This window comes from Pleurodeles waltl, chromosome 4_2 (genome assembly GCF_031143425.1).
Source record: "Pleurodeles waltl isolate 20211129_DDA chromosome 4_2, aPleWal1.hap1.20221129, whole genome shotgun sequence".
Classification (NCBI taxonomy): Eukaryota; Metazoa; Chordata; class Amphibia; order Caudata; family Salamandridae; genus Pleurodeles; species Pleurodeles waltl.
In genome coordinates, this window is record NC_090443.1 from 7,697,803 (window position 1) to 7,718,241 (window position 20,439).

Sequence of the window (20,439 nt, forward strand, 5' to 3'; positions counted from 1 at the left end):
CATCTATTATCCTTCAGAATTTGATTTGAGATTGTCCCATTGAAGGTATGTTGCAAAGGAGATCGTCGATATGGGGAAATGTGAACCCAATTATACAACCTATACACCTGCATCCCATTTAACAACATTATGAAAAGTTATTTTCAATTCCCCGGGACCTGCTTACAGGGCAGAAAAATATTAATTATTAGTGAATGATAAATGTACAGTGGTGAAGTAAAACGCTTCCCAGGTAAACAGCGTCTACCTCTACAAATGACAGACAGAACAACTCAACATCAACAGTTTTACTTCCAAAAATCCAATAAACAGCCAGTAAAAATACTTGCAGGGTAACAATGTAACACACGTCCCTAATTATTAGTACACTCTACACGTTGTTGTCATTAATGCCAGAAAAACGCACAAAGCAATGCGTGCAGTGTCTCCACAAGGGAAAGGCTTGCAAATCACATCAAGCAATAGAAACAGAATGTTTGCATCAATTTCAGCCTGCAAAATAACACAGTGAGAGCAAACAGATAACTGTTTATTTGCAGTACCAACCCAAAATGAAGCCACAGTCAATTGTCTTAATCATGCAGAGAATATATAATGGTATCTAAACACCAGTTTAAATAACTCATTAAAGTGACAAATACATTAAATTAGAAAAGAGCAAAGTAAGGCAAGCAGGTATTAGGACACAAAACTCAAAGGCAGTAATTTAAAACTTTTCTTTTTAGCTATTAAAACTTGGCTGTGTTTTAGGTAAATATTGATACTGATAAAAAGGTCCTGATCCACAATGCAAAACGAACACTGGGGCAAAATAGAGGTTCTTAAGCTGGTCATTTAAGAATGCAAATCCAACTTTATGATTCAGAAATGTGAACTGGGTTTTATAAGCAGATTTACTCATTGATAATTCTACACTTATGATGTGACTGTACACATGAGTAAATCTCCTCACACCTGGCTTGTCGGAATTCAGAGTGGAAAAGTTACAAAAGATTGTGAACATCCACAATCTCGCTAATCACTAGCGGTCCTCAAACCTTTTTCAGCTGATGCTCCCCTTTGAAAACAGTGAGAGATTTATTCCCTTCAAGTGCAAGATTAACTCCACCATCAGGATGGAAAGCGGAAGGAGCCCAACAATAATTGGTGGGAATGTGCAGTATAAGTGAATATTTAAGGTTCTTAGGGCCAGATGTAACAAAGGATTTTACCCATTCTGTGTCTATGGGAAAAAGCTTTCGTACATATGGCCCTTAGTGGTTCCCAGAAGTACTTGTGGCATTCTGTAATAATATCCAAGACAGGTTGATTTTTTCCAAATGTAGGAGTAGTACTAACAGAGCGAATTACTGACTTTATTTTAGATTCTGACAATTGTGTTTTTGACATTTAGGATGCTGAAAATGTCTTCAACCGAGAATATAATTATTTCTCTACTCCTTTGGCTGGAAGTGACTGTTTTCCAAACAGGGCACGATGTTACTTCCTTTATTTTGACAACTACTGTGTGTAAATATTGAGTGTGCCTCAATGCGAAAAGTAGTTAAGAATCGTTTTTTAAAGTGACTGAATTAGATCGTAGCGTAGTTGTTTGAATGCACACAGTCAATAAAACTAACATACCTAAATGGATCAAACTTTTTGTCATCAGAATTAAATCACATCAGCGGATTTGCACAGTGAGATTGCCCTTTTCAGGTAATTTTTAGTCTGCACAAGAACTTGTAGTTTGCACAGTAGGCGTGCCGTTTTCAAGTAATTTGTAGTTTGCAAAAGAAGATGTTCTTTTCAACGTGGAATTGAAGTGTTAATCTTTGATTAGAGAACACGTAGCAATTTGAATTCATTTGCTTAGTTGATGCTTAAAATCGCCTTCTGTTTGAACGATTGATAGCCCCAGGAAAGCCTGCAACGAGGTGAAACATCAATAAGTATAGTCAGACACTAAATAGAAAACAGTGAACCAAATGTTTACCAATTCCATTACACAGCAGGTGACCAGAACAAAGTATCATTGAGTTCAACACAATGGTCATTTAGAGAGTATATGTCAGAGTACTTGATCATTTCATATTCACTCCAAGTATGTGGTTGGAAATGTCCACTATTTTTCCTATATCATGTTTGTGTTATATAACACACATTTGTCTCTCTTTGGTGGAAATCTATATTGACAATGTTTCATTTAATTTGTTCTCATTATAAAAGCAATGTTCTCGTATGTAGATTGCCTTATATTTAATCCCGCTAGTTAGATTGTGTGGTACTTTGCAGTCATTTAATTGACTAAATATGACCTCTGAAGTGGCATCACAAACAGCAAACATACTATGCAAAGTAATCATAAAGAGATTTGTTGTAATTTGTTTCTCGCCTTATATTACAATTATAAAAGATGCATTCAGCATAATGCACTTTGAGAAAAGAGACTGTGTGTTTGTACAACATAATTACTAATTATCCAAGTAATTACTTCATGTACATCAGGCTGTAATTTACACAGCAACTGTAGAAGTAAGGAAAGTAAAAAGGATTACATCACACCAGATTATGAGAATCTAATGTCAAGTGTTTTATAAAAACTCTTTCAAGATAAAAGTTCAAAATTTATGTTATGAGTGCACGAGTTGACATTGTAAACAAATAGACAAAACATGAGTAATCAAAGCGAAATAGATAATTATCCCACTACCCAGATCCTCACATAATATATTTAATCACATTTTAATAACATTTTCCCTCAATGGATGTTTAGAACACCATTTGCAGGATGGCAAACCACACAGGTTGTTTGTTTATTTTTCATTTTTTCCCTATGGCTCTATTTTATGAATTTTACTATTAAACTTCATGTGGTGGTATTTCCACTGAAAGCTACATGTCTGTGCTTAAATCTATTTTATAAGATAGGTGAGCAGATCGCCAGTATGTTGCTAGTCATACGCAACCAGTTCTTGAATATCCAGTCCACACAAGAGTTGAAGCTGAGGTTACAGACTTTGCAAAGTGTGCTTCCCTGTAAGACTTTAAGATACTTGTGGATGGTGTGGTGATCATGCATGATTAGAGCAGAGACTGACAAAGATGCATTGTCTCATAATAGCACCTGTTCCCATAATGGTCTCTCACTTTTACTTTTATCCCACATATCCTTGGAAGCACCCCCATAGCCTTGGGTTACCTTCTGCTACCTTGCCATCTACTTAGCTCTTACCTCCATTTGGGATTTTCCCTGATTTCCAACACACCACTTATTTCTTGTTTATTAGAGAGTATTATATTATAGGGCTCAGGTGATTTTTACATGCCAGTATACTACTGGAACACAGGGCTATGGGATTAATACGTACCTTAAAATGGGGTAGTCTGTACTGTAACAGTCGTCAACCAAAAGTTATAATCCAGAAACCCTTCCGCCACCACGTCAACTTCAATGTTAAGGGATGAGCCAATTTCTGCTGTTTCAGGAATAGCCACAGTCACTTGACCTTCAGCACGTTCTCCCCTTTCAAGCTTAACCCTAAGGAAGGAAAGGAAGGCAAAATATATTGGGTATATATGATCTTATCATGATGTTTATTAGAAAACATTAGATTTTCAGAATTTTCTCTGTACACAAGAAATTGATAGATTACAAAATGTTTCAGTGGACATGTCAGTAATTTCACGATAAAGAGGGCGTGGGAGAGGAGTAAATACTTATTAGATGAGAAATCTGAGATAACAGCTTTTGCAGTGACTTATGAAATGAAGATACATGACTGCCTTATGTGGGAGTGCCTCATTCTGAGTGAGTGGCACTGGGTACATCTGCTTAATGAAGTACCATTCTATTGTTACATTAGAGACACCTTGAAAGCATATGAGGCATCCTTTGCCCAAGAATAGAGATTACCATGACGGTTTGTAGCTTTTCACAATGCTGTTCCTTGCCACACCAATGGTGTACGTGGACGTTTCCCCACTGTTCAGAACTGTAAACGAAAGGTCAGCAGTGCCTCCTGGAGGTAATACCATAGCTCTGACTGCCTGAAATGAAAAAATAAGTGAATGATTGGTATTTATAGAGGCGTAATTCTAGGTCGCTAAGCGGACTCTTCCATTCAGACAAATGAAGGTGGAACACTTGCTATCTACAATCTGAACTAACACTCTTCAAACAAGCCATGAAAGGTTATCCAAAGTCCACAGCTCCTGCTGCCTCAGACTCCCTGCCACTGGCTTTAATTCTATCCGAACGCATTCTCCATGCACGAGCTCCTAGAAACACAAAATTGTATGTCTACCCCACTAAACATGCACTCCTTCTCAACACAGCAACCATAGCTGTACCCACCAGGCCATTTTGAGCTTTCCCCCTCATACAATTACTGCCTCGTGTCTCTCTTGTAGTACCAACATGTAACATGCATATTGAGGCATTCAGGGTTTTGCGTCCAATCTACAAGCAACATAAAAAATAGATACATACTTTTCTTTGTGCGCCTCATGGAAATGTGTGCATTGGAGGGGCCCGCGGAGAGAGAGACCCGGTCTAGTCTCTCCGCGGGTACGTTCGGGACGGGAGGAAGTGGTGCGGAGGCGCCCTATTGGTGGACAGGTAAGTAGGGGAGGGAGTTAGTTAGGGTATAAAAGGGGGGTGGAGGGTGGTGTATCGGCCTCTTTCTCTGCGCCGACTAGTTAGCTAGGGGAAAGTTTTGAGGGGAGCTGTTGTTGAGTTGCCAGGGCCAGAGGTAAGGAGAGTTTAGGCAATCAATCAATCAATCAATCAATCACATTTATAAAGCGCGCTACTCACCCAAAGGGTCTCAAGGCGCTGGGGGGGAGGGGGTCAGTGCTCGAAGAGCCAGGTCTTGAGCTGCCTTCTGAAGGGGAGGTGTTCGGGTATGGCGCGAAGGTGACTGGGCAGGGAGTTCCAGGTCTTCGCTGCCAGAAAAGAGAAGGATTTTCCTCCGGCGGTGGTTTTGCGGATGCGGGGAACGGCTGCCAAGGCCTGACCAGTGGAGCGCAGAGTGCGCGGAGGGGTGTAGAAGGAGACGCGGGAGTTGATGAGTTTGGGTCCGAGGTTGTAGAGGGCTTTGTGTGCGTGGGTGAGGAGTCTGAAGGTGATCCTCTTGTTGACCGGGAGCCAGTGGAGTTTTCTCAGGTGTCCGGAGATGTGGTGGTGGCGAGGTATGTCCAGGATGAGTCGTGCTGCGGCGTTCTGGATCCGTTGAAGTTTCCTCTGCAGCTTGGTGGTGATGCCGGCGTACAGAGTGTTCCCGTAGTCCAGGCGGCTGGTGACGAGGGCGTGGGTGACGGTCTTCCTGGTGTCGATGGGGATCCAGCGGAAGATCTTGCGGAGCATGCGGAGGGTGTTGAAGCACGCTGAGGTCACCGAGTTGACCTGTCTGGTCATCGAGAGGGAGGAGTCCAGGATGAAGCCGAGGTTGCGTGCGTGGTTGGTTGGTTGGGGAGTGCTGCCTAGGGCGGGGGGCCACCAGGAGTCGTCCCATGCGGAGGGGGTAGGGCCGAGGATGAGGACCTCCGTTTTATCTGTGTTCAGTTTCAGTCGGCTGTCTGTCATCCAGGTCGCTACTTCCTTCATGCCGTCGTGCAGTCTGGTCCTTGCTGATGTGGGGTTGTTGGTGAGGGATAAGATGAGCTGGGTGTCGTCGGCGTAGGATATGATGTCGAGTCCGTGTTTGCGTGCGATGTTTGCCAGGGGGGTCATGTAGACGTTGAATAGGGTGGGGCTGAGGGAGGATCCTTGGGGTACGCCGCAGATGATCTCCGTGGCTGCGGATCTGAAGGGGGGGAGGCGGACTCTCTGGGTCCTTCCGGAGAGGAAGGAGATGACCCATTCCAGGGCCTTGCCTCTGATGCCGGCACTGCAGAGGCGGTCTATCAGGGTGCGGTGGCAGACCGTGTCGAAGGCTGCAGAGAGATCCAGGAGAATGAGGGCCACGGTTTCACCCTTGTCGGTCAGGGCTCGGATGTCGTCCGTGGCTGCGATGAGGGCGGTTTCGGTGCTGTGGTTGGCCCTGAATCCGAACTGAGTGGAGTCGAGGGAGTCGGAGGTTTCCAGGGCGGCGGTGAGTTGAGCGTTGACGATTTTCTCAATCACTTTGGCGGGGAACGGTAGGAGGGAGATAGGCCGGAAGTTTTTGAGTTCGGTGGGGTCTGCTGTAGGTTTCTTTAAGAGGGCGTTGAGTTCTGCGTGTTTCCAGCTTTCAGGGAAGGTAGCAGTGGTGAGGGAGGCGTTGATGACGTCTCGGAGGTGGGGTGCGATGATGTTGTCGGCCTTGTTGTAAATGTGGTGAGGACAGGGGTCGGAGGGTGATCCCGAGTGGATCGAGTTCATGACGCGGGTGGTTTCCTCGGTGGTGGTAGGGTTCCAGGCGAGGATGGAGGAGATGTCGTTTGCGACTTCCGGGGGCGGGTTCATGTTGGTGGTCGTGAAGCTGTTGTAGATGTCGGCAATCTTACGGTGGAAGAAGGTCGCGAGGGAGTCGCAGAGGTCCTGTGAGGGAGGGATGGGGTTGGTTTCTGCGTCCGGGTTGGAGAGCTCTTTGACGATGCCAAATAATTCCTTGCTGTTGTGGGCGTTGTTGTCAAGTCTGTTCTGGTAGGCTGTTTTTCGTGCGGTGCGGAGGCGTTGGTGGTGTTGGTGGGTGGTGTCCTTGAGAGCTGTCAGGTTTTCCTCTGTCGGGTTGAGGCGCCATGTCTTCTCGCGGAGGCGGCATTCTTTCTTGGAGTTTTTGAGTTCGGTGGTGAACCAGGAGTTTTTCTTGTGGTTGTTGGTGTTGGTTTGGGTCTTCAGAGGGGCCAGGAGGTTGGCGCAGTCGGAGATCCAGTTGGTGAGGTTGTTGGCGGCCTCGTTGGGGTTGCTGGTGCTGGTGGGTTGGTTCAGGGAGAGCGTTGCTGCGAGTTGTTCTGTGGTGATTCGGTTCCAGTATCTTTTTGGTGGTTGCCGGGTGTGGTGATGCACGGTGGTTTTCTTGAAGCTGAAGTGGACGCAGCTGTGGTCCGACCATGTGAGTTCGGTGGTGTGGCTGAAGGTGATGTGTTTGCTTGAGGAGAAGATGGGGTCGAGCGTGTATCCGGCGTAGTGGGTGGGGGTGTTGACCAGTTGTTTCAGTCCCAGGTTGGCGAGGTTGTCTAGAACGGCGGTGGTGTTGTTGTCGGTGTGGTTCTCCAGGTGAAAGTTGAGGTCTCCTAGGAGGATGTAGTCGGTGGATGAGAGTGCGTGGGGGTTGACGAAGTCTGCGATGTCTTCGCTGAACTTGGTGCGGGGTCCTGGTGGTCTGTACATGAGGGTGCCTCTTAGGGTTGTCTTGGGGTCGATGTGGATCGCGAAGTGGAGGTGTTCGGCGTCGGGAAGTGAGTTGTCGGTGTGGGTCGAGATGCTGATGGAGCTTTTGTGTGCGATGGCGATGCCTCCTCCGGTGCGGTTGAAGCGGTCTCTCCGGATGATTTTGTAGCCGTCGGGGATGGCTATGGCGATGTCGGGTGCCGAGGAGGGGTTCATCCAGGTCTCGGCGAGGAAGGCGATGTCTGGGTTCGTTGAGTTGATGAGGTTCCACAGTTCGATGGCGTGCCTGTGGACGGAGCGGGTGTTGACCAGGATGCATTCGAGGTTGCTTCCGGGGGCGTCGTTCTTGGTGGTGGCGGTGTGGGTCCGTAGGCAGGTGAAGCGGCAGTTGCTGCAGGTGAAGGGTCCGTGGGTTCGTTTCGGGGTGGCGCGGTAGCAGCCCGGCGCGCGGCCGGGGTTGAGGTTGGCGAGGGTGGCGGAGTCATAGGTCAAGCGGGGGGCGTGGGGGCCAGGGGTTCGGGCGCTAGGCGCGGTCCAGGCGCGGACGGGCGCAGACGGGCTTGCCTTAGGCGCGCCTTCGGCGTGCCAGCGGCGCGCCCACTGTGCGCGTCCGCTGCGTGGCCTCGCAGCGGCCGCCATTTAAGGGGTAGGTGGGGAGGTGGGGTCAGCTGGGAGGCGGGAGGTGGGCGGGCAGGGGAGCTGGAAGCGGCAAAAAAGAGCGGCAAAAAAGAGCGGCAAAAAACGGCGGGAAAAGCGCGGTAGGAGCGGCGGGAAAAGCGGCAAGACGGCGAAAAGGGAACAAGAGCCTACTAAAATCTACTAAAAAGGAGGGGCTGAGAGGGGAGGACGGCGCACGGCACTCGGGGGCACACGCACAGGATACAAGGAGAGAAAGGGGAATTTCAGTCACTCGGGGGCACACGCATGGGATACAAGGAGAGAAAAGGGATTTCAGTCAGCACCAGCACAAGCTCAAGCACTCGGGGTACACGGGCAAGAAGGGGGGAGCACACTCACAGGAGAGGAAGGCAGTCAGGGACTGGAGGCGCTGCGTGAGCAGGGGAGCGACCTACCCGAGGGTCAGTGGTCGCTACCTCTGCCTCGCAGCGGCCGCCATTTAAGGGGTAGGTGGGGAGGCGGGGTCAGCTGGGAGGCGGGAGGTGGGCGGGCAGGGGAGCTGGAAGCGGCAAAAAAGAGCGGCAAAAAAGAGCGGCAAAAAACGGCGGGAAAAGCGCGGTAGGAGCGGCGGGAAAAGCGGCAAGACGGCGAAAAGGGAACAAGAGCCTACTAAAATCTACTAAAAAGGAGGGGCTGAGAGGGGAGGACGGCGCACGGCACTCGGGGGCACACGCACGGGATACAAGGAGAGAAAGGGGAATTTCAGTCACTCGGGGGCACACGCATGGCATACAAGGAGAGAAAAGGGATTTCAGTCAGCACCATAACAAGCTCAAGCACTCGGGGTACACGGGCAAGAAGGGGGGAGCACACTCACAGGAGAGGAAGGCAGTCAGGGACTGGAGGCGCTGCGTGAGCAGGGGAGCGACCTACCCGAGGGTCAGTGGTCGCTACCTCTGCCTCGCAGCGGCCGCCATTTAAGGGGTAGGTGGGGAGGCGGGGTCAGCTGGGAGGCGGGAGGTGGGCGGGCAGGGGAGCTGGAAGCGGCAAAAAAGAGCGGCAAAAAAGAGCGGCAAAAAACGGCGGGAAAAGCGCGGTAGGAGCGGCGGGAAAAGCGGCAAGACGGCGAAAAGGGAACAAGAGCCTACTAAAATCTACTAAAAAGGAGGGGCTGAGAGGGGAGGACGGCGCACGGCACTCGGGGGCACACGCACGGGATACAAGGAGAGAAAGGGGAATTTCAGTCACTCGGGGGCACACGCATGGGATACAAGGAGAGAAAAGGGATTTCAGTCAGCACCAGCACAAGCTCAAGCACTCGGGGTACACGGGCAAGAAGGGGGGAGCACACTCACAGGAGAGGAAGGCAGTCAGGGACTGGAGGCGCTGCGTGAGCAGGGGAGCGACCTACCCGAGGGTCAGTGGTCGCTACCTCTGCCTCGCAACGGCCGCCATTTAAGGGGTAGGTGGGGAGGCGGGGTCAGCTGGGAGGCGGGAGGTGGGCGGGCAGGGGAGCTGGAAGCGGCAAAAAAGAGCGGCAAAAAAGAGCGGCAAAAAAGAGCGGCAAAAAACGGCGGGAAAAGCGCGGTAGGAGCGGCGGGAAAAGCGGCAAGACGGCGAAAAGGGAACAAGAGCCTACTAAAATCTACTAAAAAGGAAGGGCTGAGAGGGGAGGACGGCGCACAGCACTCGGGGGCACACGCACGGGATACAAGGAGAGAAAGGGGAATTTCAGTCACTCGGGGGCACACGCATGGGATACAAGGAGAGAAAAGGGATTTCAGTCAGCACCAGCACAAGCTCAAGCACTCGGGGTACACGGGCAAGAAGGGGGGAGCACACTCACAGGAGAGGAAGGCAGTCAGGGACTGGAGGCGCTGCGTGAGCAGGGGAGCGACCTACCCGAGGGTCAGTGGTCGCCAACTCTGCCTCGCAGCGGCCGCCATTTAAGGGTTATGTTGGGAAGGCGGGGTCAGCTGGGAGGCGGGAGGTGGGCGGGCAGGGGAGCTGGAAGCGGCAAAAAAGAGCGGCAAAAAAGAGCGGCAAAAAAGAGCGGCAAAAAACGGCGGGAAAAGCGCGGTAGGAGCGGCAGGAAAAGCGGCAAGACGGCGAAAAGGGAACAAGAGCCTACTAAAATCTACTAAAAAGGAGGGGCTGAGAGGGGAGGACGGCGCACGGCACTCGGGGGCACACGCACGGGATACAAGGAGAGAAAGGGGAATTTCAGTCACTCGGGGGCACACGCATGGGATACAAGGAGAGAAAAGGGATTTCAGTCAGCACCAGCACAAGCTCAAGCACTCGGGGTACACGGGCAAGAAGGGGGGAGCACACTCACAGGAGAGGAAGGCAGTCAGGGACTGGAGGCGCTGCGTGAGCAGGGGAGCGACCTACCCGAGGGTCAGTGGTCGCTGGGGGCAGGTGGGGAACATTGCCCTTGTCCAACCGGCATCTTTTGGAGCCGGGGAGCTGCGCGACCAGAACGGCGGGGGTGGGGGGGCTGCAATTTTGCCAATAATAAAAACGATCTCGGGCAGACGCGCAGGAGCGCGTGGGGCGCCGCTTTTGGCAGCGTTTTCGGTCCGCGTTGTGGGACACATTTAGGCCGCGTTTGGAGCCGCGCTCGGGCCTCGTTACGCCGCGAGGGTCCGCGCCGGGCCGTTTTTGGGCGTGTGCTCACGGGCCCATTAATTTACAGCACAGCAGGCGTCCCGGGGACCACGTTATAGTAGCAAATCCGGGGGGGGGGGCCCGCAGGCACTTTTTTAGGTATAAAAAAAAAATATATATATATACCGGGGGAGAAAGAGAAATTAGGCCAGAGGCCCCAAAAATAAATAAATAAATAAATAAATATACCAGGCAAGAAGGTAGGGCCCAAAGTTTGAGGCACAGGAATTTCACCCACTAGGGGGTGCACCAGCGGGCCACACCTCGGAATTCTGAGAAGGCCCACTGTTTTTCCAGATTATTAGAGGGCTGCTGGTGGTGGGGGATAAAAAAAAAAAAAAAAAAGTGAGATAAAATAAAATTAATACAGTACATATAGATACATAATACTATATAAAACCAGGTAGGCCATGGCTGCTAGCCATGATGCAGACGCAGTGAGGGCCGCGCTCCGCGTGCTAGGCGAGCCAGGCCGCCCGGATTTACTTAGACCGGGAGTTTTATAGCAGGCCTGGGTGAGGATGTCGCGCCCGACAAGGGCGGCATCGGGCCGGGCCGCGGCGGCTGTTGCGGCATGCGAGCCCCAGGTTTCAGACGGGGACAGGGAGGAGGGGCCGGTAGCCCCTGGACAGGGCTCAGAAACACAGCAGGAATTTCCTAGTCCGCACAGCCCGCTGATGTTCAGCGGAGGAGCAACAGGGGCACAGGATGCGGGACAGGGAACAGCAGAGGCAGGCGGCGCGCCAACAGGGGCCAACCCCGCAGTCAAAGTGGGGCAACCGGCGGTGGAGGGAGGACACGTATTGCAAGACGAGGCGAACGAGCAGCCCCCACCGGGGCCCAGCGGGGATTGTGCCCCACTAGACTTGTCATACCACAAAGGAGAAGGACACAGCCCAGGGGGTATTGGGGACCCAGTAAAGAAGAGGGGCAAGTACTCGGGGAGATCCAGAGGGGGGCCGGGGAGAGCCAGGACAGCGCCCCGCCAGGCCAGGGGGGGGGAAACAAAGTTAGCACAAGAAGCAGGGCACATGGAGGATTCAGCCCCACAAACGCCAGGTAATTGGGACCAGGCAGAGACCTGGGGACCTGGAGGCCAGAATACGGGAACAGCACAGGGCAGTCCTTGAGACGGAAGCCAGGTGGGCACAGTTGTGCAAAGACAGGGAGGAGGCGAACGCTCGCAGCGAAGCGGCCAAAAGGGCTAGAGAGGCCAGGGAAAACATAGGAGCGCAGCAGCCGGGGCCGGGAAGTGGAACCTGGGTATGGGTCCCACAGTTAGGAGACCAGAGACAGGAGGCTGGTGCGGCCGAAGGGCAAGTTGGCGTGGGGAAACCCGGTGACGCATACGGTCACAGGGGTAGAAGTAAACCAATGCCAACGGCGGGGGTTGGCAAGAGACGGGCTACGCCAACTGGGCGCTACACGGCCCAAACGCGTTGGTACAAAGCATTGGAGGGGTCTGCGGCAGCCTTCTCCTCCCCGGGGGAGCACGGGTACCGTCCCGATGGTGTGCGTCATGCGGGTACGGAGGCGATTGAGACGACATCAACTAAGGCAAGAGCTGTGGCCCAACATAGGGGCCAATGGGGAGGAGAAGATGAGTTAGAACTGGACTATGAAGAAGAAGGGGATGAATGGGAAGATGGTGAAATTCGGGAGTTGGAAATGAGTGCTGTCAAATAAGGGGGGGGGTGAGGGCGCAAGTGCGGCGCAACCTCTTCTTCGTTTTCTGTGTCACAGGATATGATTCCAACGGAAGGCCCCACAGGGGGGCGGAAAGCCATGCCGCGTGGCAGAAGCCTGAAGAGAGTGCCAAGGAGTTTGGGAGATAATGTCGGAGGTAAGAGATGGTGGTCAGTGTGGGGCGAAGGGGGAGAGACAACAAAGGAGGGCCATTGCATTGTTTAAATACATGGACATCATTAGAAAGGCACAAATGCATTCCGGGGGTTTCGCATGGCTCAGTTATGACGAGGAATTCAGGGCTCAGGTGAGTGTTAATCCGGAGAAACCTTGGGGGGGATGTAGATACAGAGCTATGGATGCTATGGATGGCATCGGTGCAGGCAGCGGCGTCCACCCATACAGCAAGTGGACTGCAGGTGATATATAAGCCCTTTCAGGCCCGCTCCGCCCTGGTAGGGGCGGAAGCCGCCACAAAAACTATGGGGGCAACTTCGGGGGCTTGCTGGAACTTTACCAAAGGTTTTTGTTCCAGAGCACAATGCAGGTTTAAACATGATTGCTCCAAGTGCGGGGGCCGTCATCCAGTCATTCAATGTTTCTCACTGTACAGCCCAGCGGAACAGTGGAGAGCTTCAAGAGGAAGAGGAGCGCATGGCGCTCCTGCACCAAAAGGGTCCTACACCAGTTAGACTGGAATTTCTGTTGCCCTGGTTGCACATTTACCCAAATACGGACAAAGCGCGTTTATTGGAATGGGGTTTTCGAGAAGGTTTCAAAATAGGTTACCAAGGTCCCAGGGAAAGGAGATGGGCTGACAATTTGCGGTCAGCCAAAGAACGGCCCCAGATAGTGCGCGACAAATTAGCAAAGGAGGTGGGTTTAGGCAGAATAGCAGGCCCTTTCTCTGAGTGGCCTAGTAATTCTCTGATGATATCCCCTTTGGGGGTAGTACCCAAAAAGGCGCAGGGAGAGTTTCGCTTGATTCACCATTTGTCATGGCCTGAAGGAGCGTCAGTTAATGACTTCATTGCTCAAGAAGACTCCAAGGTAATTTACGCATCAGTCGATGATGCAATAAAGTTAGTTTTAAGGTGCGGGAGGATGGCGGAAATGGCAAAATGCGATATTCAATTGATTTTTAGATTGCTTCCTATTCATCCAACAGATTTTGACCTCATGGGCATGCAGCTGGACGGCAAAATTTACGTACTCAGGGTTCTGCCCATGGGCTGCGCGATCTCATGCGCGCTTTTTGAGACGTTAAGCACTTTTCTACAGTGGGTTTTCGTGAGAACTAGTGGACATAGGTGGGTGACTCATTACCTGGACGTCTTCCTATTTGTAGGAACAGCTGCATCCGGGGCGTGTGGGAGGGCGCTGAACACGTTTCAGAGGTTAGCGCAGGAGTACCCCTGGCCCTGGAAAAAACAGAAGGGCCAATGACGATCTTGACCTTTTTGGGTATCGAGCTAGATGCTAGATTTCAGTCAGCACCAGCACAAGCTCAAGCACTCGGGGTACACGGGCAAGAAGGGGGGAGCACACTCACAGGAGAGGAAGGCAGTCAGGGACTGGAGGCGCTGCGTGAGCAGGGGAGCGACCTACCCGAGGGTCAGTGGTCGCTACCTCTGCCTCGCAGCGGCCGCCATTTAAGGGGTAGGTGGGGAGGCGGGGTCAGCTGGGAGGCAGGAGGTGGGCGGGCAGGGGAGCTGGAAGCGGCAAAAAAGAGCGGCAAAAAAGAGCGGCAAAAAAGAGCGGCAAAAAACGGCGGGAAAAGCGCGGTAGGAGCGGCGGGAAAAGCGGCAAGACGGCGAAAAGGGAACAAGAGCCTACTAAAATCTACTAAAAAGGAAGGGCTGAGAGGGGAGGACGGCGCACAGCACTCGGGGGCACACGCACGGGATACAAGGAGAGAAAGGGGAATTTCAGTCACTCGGGGGCACACGCATGGGATACAAGGAGAGAAAAGGGATTTCAGTCAGCACCAGCACAAGCTCAAGCACTCGGGGTACACGGGCAAGAAGGGGGGAGCACACTCACAGGAGAGGAAGGCAGTCAGGGACTGGAGGCGCTGCGTGAGCAGGGGAGCGACCTACCCGAGGGTCAGTGGTCGCTACCTCTGCCTCGCAGCGGCCGCCATTTAAGGGCTAGGTGGGGAGGCGGGGTCAGCTGGGAGGCGGGAGGTGGGCGGGCAGGGGAGCTGGAAGCGGCAAAAAAGAGCGGCAAAAAAGAGCGGCAAAAAACGGCGGGAAAAGCGCGGTAGGAGCGGCGGGAAAAGCGGCAAGACGGCGAAAAGGGAACAAGAGCCTACTAAAATCTACTAAAAAGGAGGGGCTGAGAGGGGAGGACGGCGCACAGCACTCGGGGGCACACGCACGGGATACAAGGAGAGAAAGGGGAATTTCAGTCACTCGGGGGCACACGCATGGGATACAAGGAGAGAAAAGGGATTTCAGTCAGCACCAGCACAAGCTCAAGCACTCGGGGTACACGGGCAAGAAGGGGGGAGCACACTCACAGGAGAGGAAGGCAGTCAGGGACTGGAGGCGCTGCGTGAGCAGGGGAGCGACCTACCCGAGGGTCAGTGGTCGCTGGGGGCAGGTGGGGAACATTGCCCTTGTCCAACCGGCATCTTTTGGAGCCGGGGAGCTGCGCGACCAGAACGGCGGGGGCGGGGGGGCTGCAATTTTGCCAATAATAAAAACGATCTCGGGCAGACGCGCAGGAGCGCGTGGGGGGCCGCTTTTGGCAGCGTTTTCGGTCCGCGTTGTGGGACACATTTAGGCCGCGTTTGGAGCCGCGCTCGGGCCTCGTTACGCCGCGAGGGTCCGCGCCGGGCCGTTTTTGGGCGTGTGCTCACGGGCCCATTAATTTACAGCACAGCAGGCGTCCCGGGGACCACGTTATAGTAGCAAATCCGGGGGGGGGGCCCGCAGGCACTTTTTTAGGTATAAAAAAAAAACATATATATATACCGGGGGAGAAAGAGAAATTAGGCCCGAGGCCCCAAAAATAAATAAATAAATAAATAAATATACCAGGCAAGAAGGTAGGGCCCAAAGTTTGAGGCACAGGAATTTCACCCACTAGGGGGTGCACCAGCGGGCCACACCTCGGAATTCTGAGAAGGCCCACTGTTTTTCCAGATTATTAGAGGGCTGCTGGTGGTGGGGGATAAAAAAAAAAAAAAAAAAGTGAGATAAAATAAAATTAATACAGTACATATAGATACATAATACTATATAAAACCAGGTAGGCCATGGCTGCTAGCCATGATGCAGACGCAGTGAGGGCCGCGCTCCGCGTGCTAGGCGAGCCAGGCCGCCCGGATTTACTTAGACCGGGAGTTTTATAGCAGGCCTGGGTGAGGATGTCGCGCCCGACAAGGGCGGCATCGGGCCGGGCCGCGGCGGCTGCTGCGGCATGCGAGCCCCAGGTTTCAGACGGGGACAGGGAGGAGGGGCCGGTAGCCCCTGGACAGGGCTCAGAAACACAGCAGGAATTTCCTAGTCCGCACAGCCCGCTGATGTTCAGCGGAGGAGCAACAGGGGCACAGGATGCGGGACAGGGAACAGCAGAGGCAGGCGGCGCGCCAACAGGGGCCGACCCCGCAGTCAAAGTGGGGCAACCGGCGGTGGAGGGAGGACACGTATTGCAAGACGAGGCGAACGAGCAGCCCCCACCGGGGCCCAGCGGGGATTGTGCCCCACTAGACTTGTCATACCACAAAGGAGAAGGACACAGCCCAGGGGGTATTGGGGACCCAGTAAAGAAGAGGGGCAAGTACTCGGGGAGATCCAGAGGGGGGCCGGGGAGAGCCAGGACAGCGCCCCGCCAGGCCAGGGGGGGGGAAACAAAGTTAGCACAAGAAGCAGGGCACATGGAGGATTCAGCCCCACAAACGCCAGGTAATTGGGACCAGGCAGAGACCTGGGGACCTGGAGGCCAGAATACGGGAACAGCACAGGGCAGTCCTTGAGACGGAAGCCAGGTGGGCACAGTTGTGCAAAGACAGGGAGGAGGCGAACGCTCGCAGCGAAGCGGCCAAAAGGGCTAGAGAGGCCAGGGAAAACATAGGAGCGCAGCAGCCGGGGCCGGGAAGTGGAACCTGGGTATGGGTCCCACAGTTAGGAGACCAGAGACAGGAGGCTGGTGCGGCCGAAGGGCAAGTTGGCGTGGGGAAACCCGGTGACGCATACGGTCACAGGGGTAGAAGTAAACCAATGCCAACGGCGGGGGTTGGCAAGAGACGGGCTACGCCAACTGGGCGCTACACGGCCCAAACGCGTTGGTACAAAGCATTGGATGGGTCTGCGGCAGCCTTCTCCTCCCCGGGGGAGCACGGGTACCGTCCCGATGGTGTGCGTCATGCGGGTACGGAGGCGATTGAGACGACATCAACTAAGGCAAGAGCTGTGGCCCAACATAGGGGCCAATGGGGAGGAGAAGATGAGTTAGAACTGGACTATGAAGAAGAAGGGGATGAATGGGAAGATGGTGAAATTCGGGAGTTGGAAATGAGTGCTGTCAAATAAGGGGGGGGTGAGGGCGCAAGTGCGGCGCAACCTCTTCTTCGTTTTCTGTGTCACAGGATATGATTCCAACGGAAGGCCCCACAGGGGGGCGGAAAGCCATGCCGCGTGGCAGAAGCCTGAAGAGAGTGCCAAGGAGTTTGGGAGATAATGTCGGAGGTAAGAGATGGTGGTCAGTGTGGGGCGAAGGGGGAGAGACAACAAAGGAGGGCCATTGCATTGTTTAAATACATGGACATCATTAGAAAGGCACAAATGCATTCCGGGGGTTTCGCATGGCTCAGTTATGACGAGGAATTCAGGGCTCAGGTGAGTGTTAATCCGGAGAAACCTTGGGGGGGATGTAGATACAGAGCTATGGATGCAATGGATGGCATCGGTGCAGGCAGCGGCGTCCACCCATACAGCAAGTGGACTGCCAGTGATATATAAGCCCTTTCAGGCCCGCTCCGCCCTGGTAGGGGCGGAAGCCGCCACAAAAACTATGGGGGCAACTTCGGGGGCTTGCTGGAACTTTACCAAAGGTTTTTGTTCCAGAGCACAATGCAGGTTTAAACATGATTGCTCCAAGTGCGGGGGCCGTCATCCAGTCATTCAATGTTTCTCACTGTACAGCCCAGCGGAACAGTGGAGAGCTTCAAGAGGAAGAGGAGCGCATGGCGCTCCTGCACCAAAAGGGTCCTACACCAGTTAGACTGGAATTTCTGTTGCCCTGGTTGCACATTTACCCAAATACGGACAAAGCGCGTTTATTGGAATGGGGTTTTCGAGAAGGTTTCAAAATAGGTTACCAAGGTCCCAGGGAAAGGAGATGGGCTGACAATTTGCGGTCAGCCAAAGAACGGCCCCAGATAGTGCGCGACAAATTAGCAAAGGAGGTGGGTTTAGGCAGAATAGCAGGCCCTTTCTCTGAGTGGCCTAGTAATTCTCTGATGATATCCCCTTTGGGGGTAGTACCCAAAAAGGCGCAGGGAGAGTTTCGCTTGATTCACCATTTGTCATGGCCTGAAGGAGCGTCAGTTAATGACTTCATTGCTCAAGAAGACTCCAAGGTAATTTACGCATCAGTCGATGATGCAATAAAGTTAGTTTTAAGGTGCGGGAGGATGGCGGAAATGGCAAAATGCGATATTCAATTGATTTTTAGATTGCTTCCTATTCATCCAACAGATTTTGACCTCATGGGCATGCAGCTGGACGGCAAAATTTACGTACTCAGGGTTCTGCCCATGGGCTGCGCGATCTCATGCGCGCTTTTTGAGACGTTAAGCACTTTTCTACAGTGGGTTTTCGTGAGAACTAGTGGACATAGGTGGGTGACTCATTACCTGGACGTCTTCCTATTTGTAGGAACAGCTGCATCCGGGGCGTGTGGGAGGGCGCTGAACACGTTTCAGAGGTTAGCGCAGGAGTACCCCTGGCCCTGGAAAAAACAGAAGGGCCAATGACGATCTTGACCTTTTTGGGTATCGAGCTAGATGCAAGAGAATTGGTTGCCAGATTGCCACGGCAAAAGTGGGGGAGATACTGTATTTTTTAGCAGAGGTACGCACTTTGCGTAAAATAGATTTGCTGACGGCTCAGAAGCTTTTAGGTTATCTTAATGTCGCGTGTAGGGTAGTAAGAGGAGGCCGGACTTTCTGTAGGCGGCTGGGTTTGTCCATGTCAGGTGCAGTACTTCCACACCATAGGATACGAGTTTCCTTGACATTACGAGAGGACATTAGAATATGGGAGATCTTTTAGAAAAATTTCAATGGGGTACCAATGTCTTTTGGTGAGGCGGACACTGTTTGGCAGGTCCAAATTTTTTCTGATGCGGCGGGAGCGTCGGGTTTTGGTTTGTACTGGGATGGGAGGTGGTGTGCGGAAACATGGCCGGCTCCTTGGTTGCAACAGGGGAGAAGCATTGCGTTTCTGGAGTTTTTTCCCTTATTAGTGGCACTGGCAGTATGGGGACAGGAGTTAGCCAACAGGACAGTGATCTTTCAGGTAGACAACATGGCGGTGGTAGATCTGGTCAACAGGCAGAGAGCAAGGGACCTTAGAGTTTTGCGCTTGTTGCGGCAGTTCATGCTTTTATGTTTATCCTTGAATGTTATTTTCAAAGCTGCGCATATACCGGGGGTTCACAACGAGATTGCAGATTCCCTATCTCGTTCACAGTGGCGGCGTTTTCATGAATTGGCACCTGGAGCGGAACGGAACAAGACTGTGGTCCCGGCAGACATTTGGGAATGGGGGGCATGATGATCACGGGGCTGGTGGAGATGTTATTAGTGGTATCTACGAGACGAAATTACAGACTTGCATGGTTGGATTTTCAATCTTTTGAGCCTTTTGGGGGCAACTTTTGGGCGCAAGGCCTGCGAACGCTTGAAGCGCGGACCAGATGTTTCGTGCTTTTTCTGATCAGGGAGGGTTTATCTCCAGCTACAATTGGGGGAAAACTGGCAGGTGTTTCTTTCTACGGGAAACTCTTTTTAGGGTATGACCCAGCGAACATTGATTTACTGGGTAAAATGTTGAAGGGCTGGAGCAGGTTTAGGGCCAGTGGGGATAAACCAGCAAGAGAACCCATTACGTTTGAAATATTGTTGGAGATGGTACAGGTGTTACCAGTTTGTTGTTCAGATGAGTATGAGGTGTGTTTATTCCGTTTGTGTATGTTGTGGTTGTTTTTTGGAGCTTTTCGAGTGTCCGAGCTGCTGGGGGTGGGGAAAGAAATTGGGGTAATGAGGAAGGAGGTGTGCATGTATAGGGACAGGTTGGGGATATGGCTCAGACGTTCAAAAACAGATCAGCTGGGCAAGGGCAAGTGGGTTTTTATGCATGAATTAGGGAAAAAGCTGACTAGTTATCAGCTGTTGCAAGTTATGAGAATGGCACTTGGTAGGATAGGGCGGCGCGCAGGGGATTATGGAACACATTCATTCAGGATTGGGGCAGCGACTGCGGCAGCGCATTTGGGACGGGACTGGGCGAAGATATGGTCCATAGGGAGATGGATGTCTAGGTGCTGCGAGCGGTATGTTAGGTCCTGAGGAGAACAAAGTTGGTTGGTAGGTTTAGCCCACCAATACAGTTTTTACAATGTTTTTTCTTTGCAGGATGCGTGGCTGGGCCGCAGTCGGACAAGATGACAACATGGTTGGTCGGCCATTCGTTCGTTCATTGGGCAGCAAAATTTGCGGAGAAGCAAATTTACGGCAGATCATTGGGACTGCCCAGCAGACACCATGAAGTGCGTTGGTGGGGCAAGAGTGGTATGAGGTGGGGGAGCCTGCTCCCATTTATCACGGGTAACTTGCCGCAGTGGGGATGCCCAGACCTTTTATTGATTCATCTTGGGGAAAATGATTTAGTGAAGCTATCGGGGCTCACTTGATACAACTCATGCAGAGAGATTTGGAACTGAAAAAAAGGGGGGAAGGAGAGAATATGCTAGGACACGTTGCAACGGAAAAAGCTTTGTTTTTCCTTGGGTGGGGCAGCAAAACGCCTCATGGGTTTCGCTGGGTGGCAGGAGATGGGGGAGGGTGGAGAGCCAGATGCGGGATTGTCCACCCTTCCAGGGGGAAAAACAAAGAGGTGAAGGATCAGAGCAGGGGGAGGGGAGGTTTAAGGTAAGGAAGG

At 52.3% G+C, this 20,439-nt stretch overlaps 1 protein-coding gene across 1 annotated transcript in view; it reads right to left on the bottom strand.

Moving 5' to 3' along the window:
• Positions 1–272: 272 nt before the first annotated feature.
• LOC138292040 (von Willebrand factor A domain-containing protein 7-like) overlaps positions 273–20,439 on the bottom strand; it is a 344,708-nt gene continuing 324,541 nt past the window's right edge. Inside the window, exons 15-17 of the mRNA XM_069230371.1 lie at positions 3,896–4,029; positions 3,351–3,520; positions 273–1,906 (exon numbers count right to left, since the gene is read on the bottom strand). Of these exons, the coding sequence (XP_069086472.1) occupies positions 3,352–3,520; positions 3,896–4,029 (303 nt within the window). The 3' untranslated portion in view covers positions 273–1,906; position 3,351. The remainder of the gene's footprint in view (positions 1,907–3,350; positions 3,521–3,895; positions 4,030–20,439) is intronic.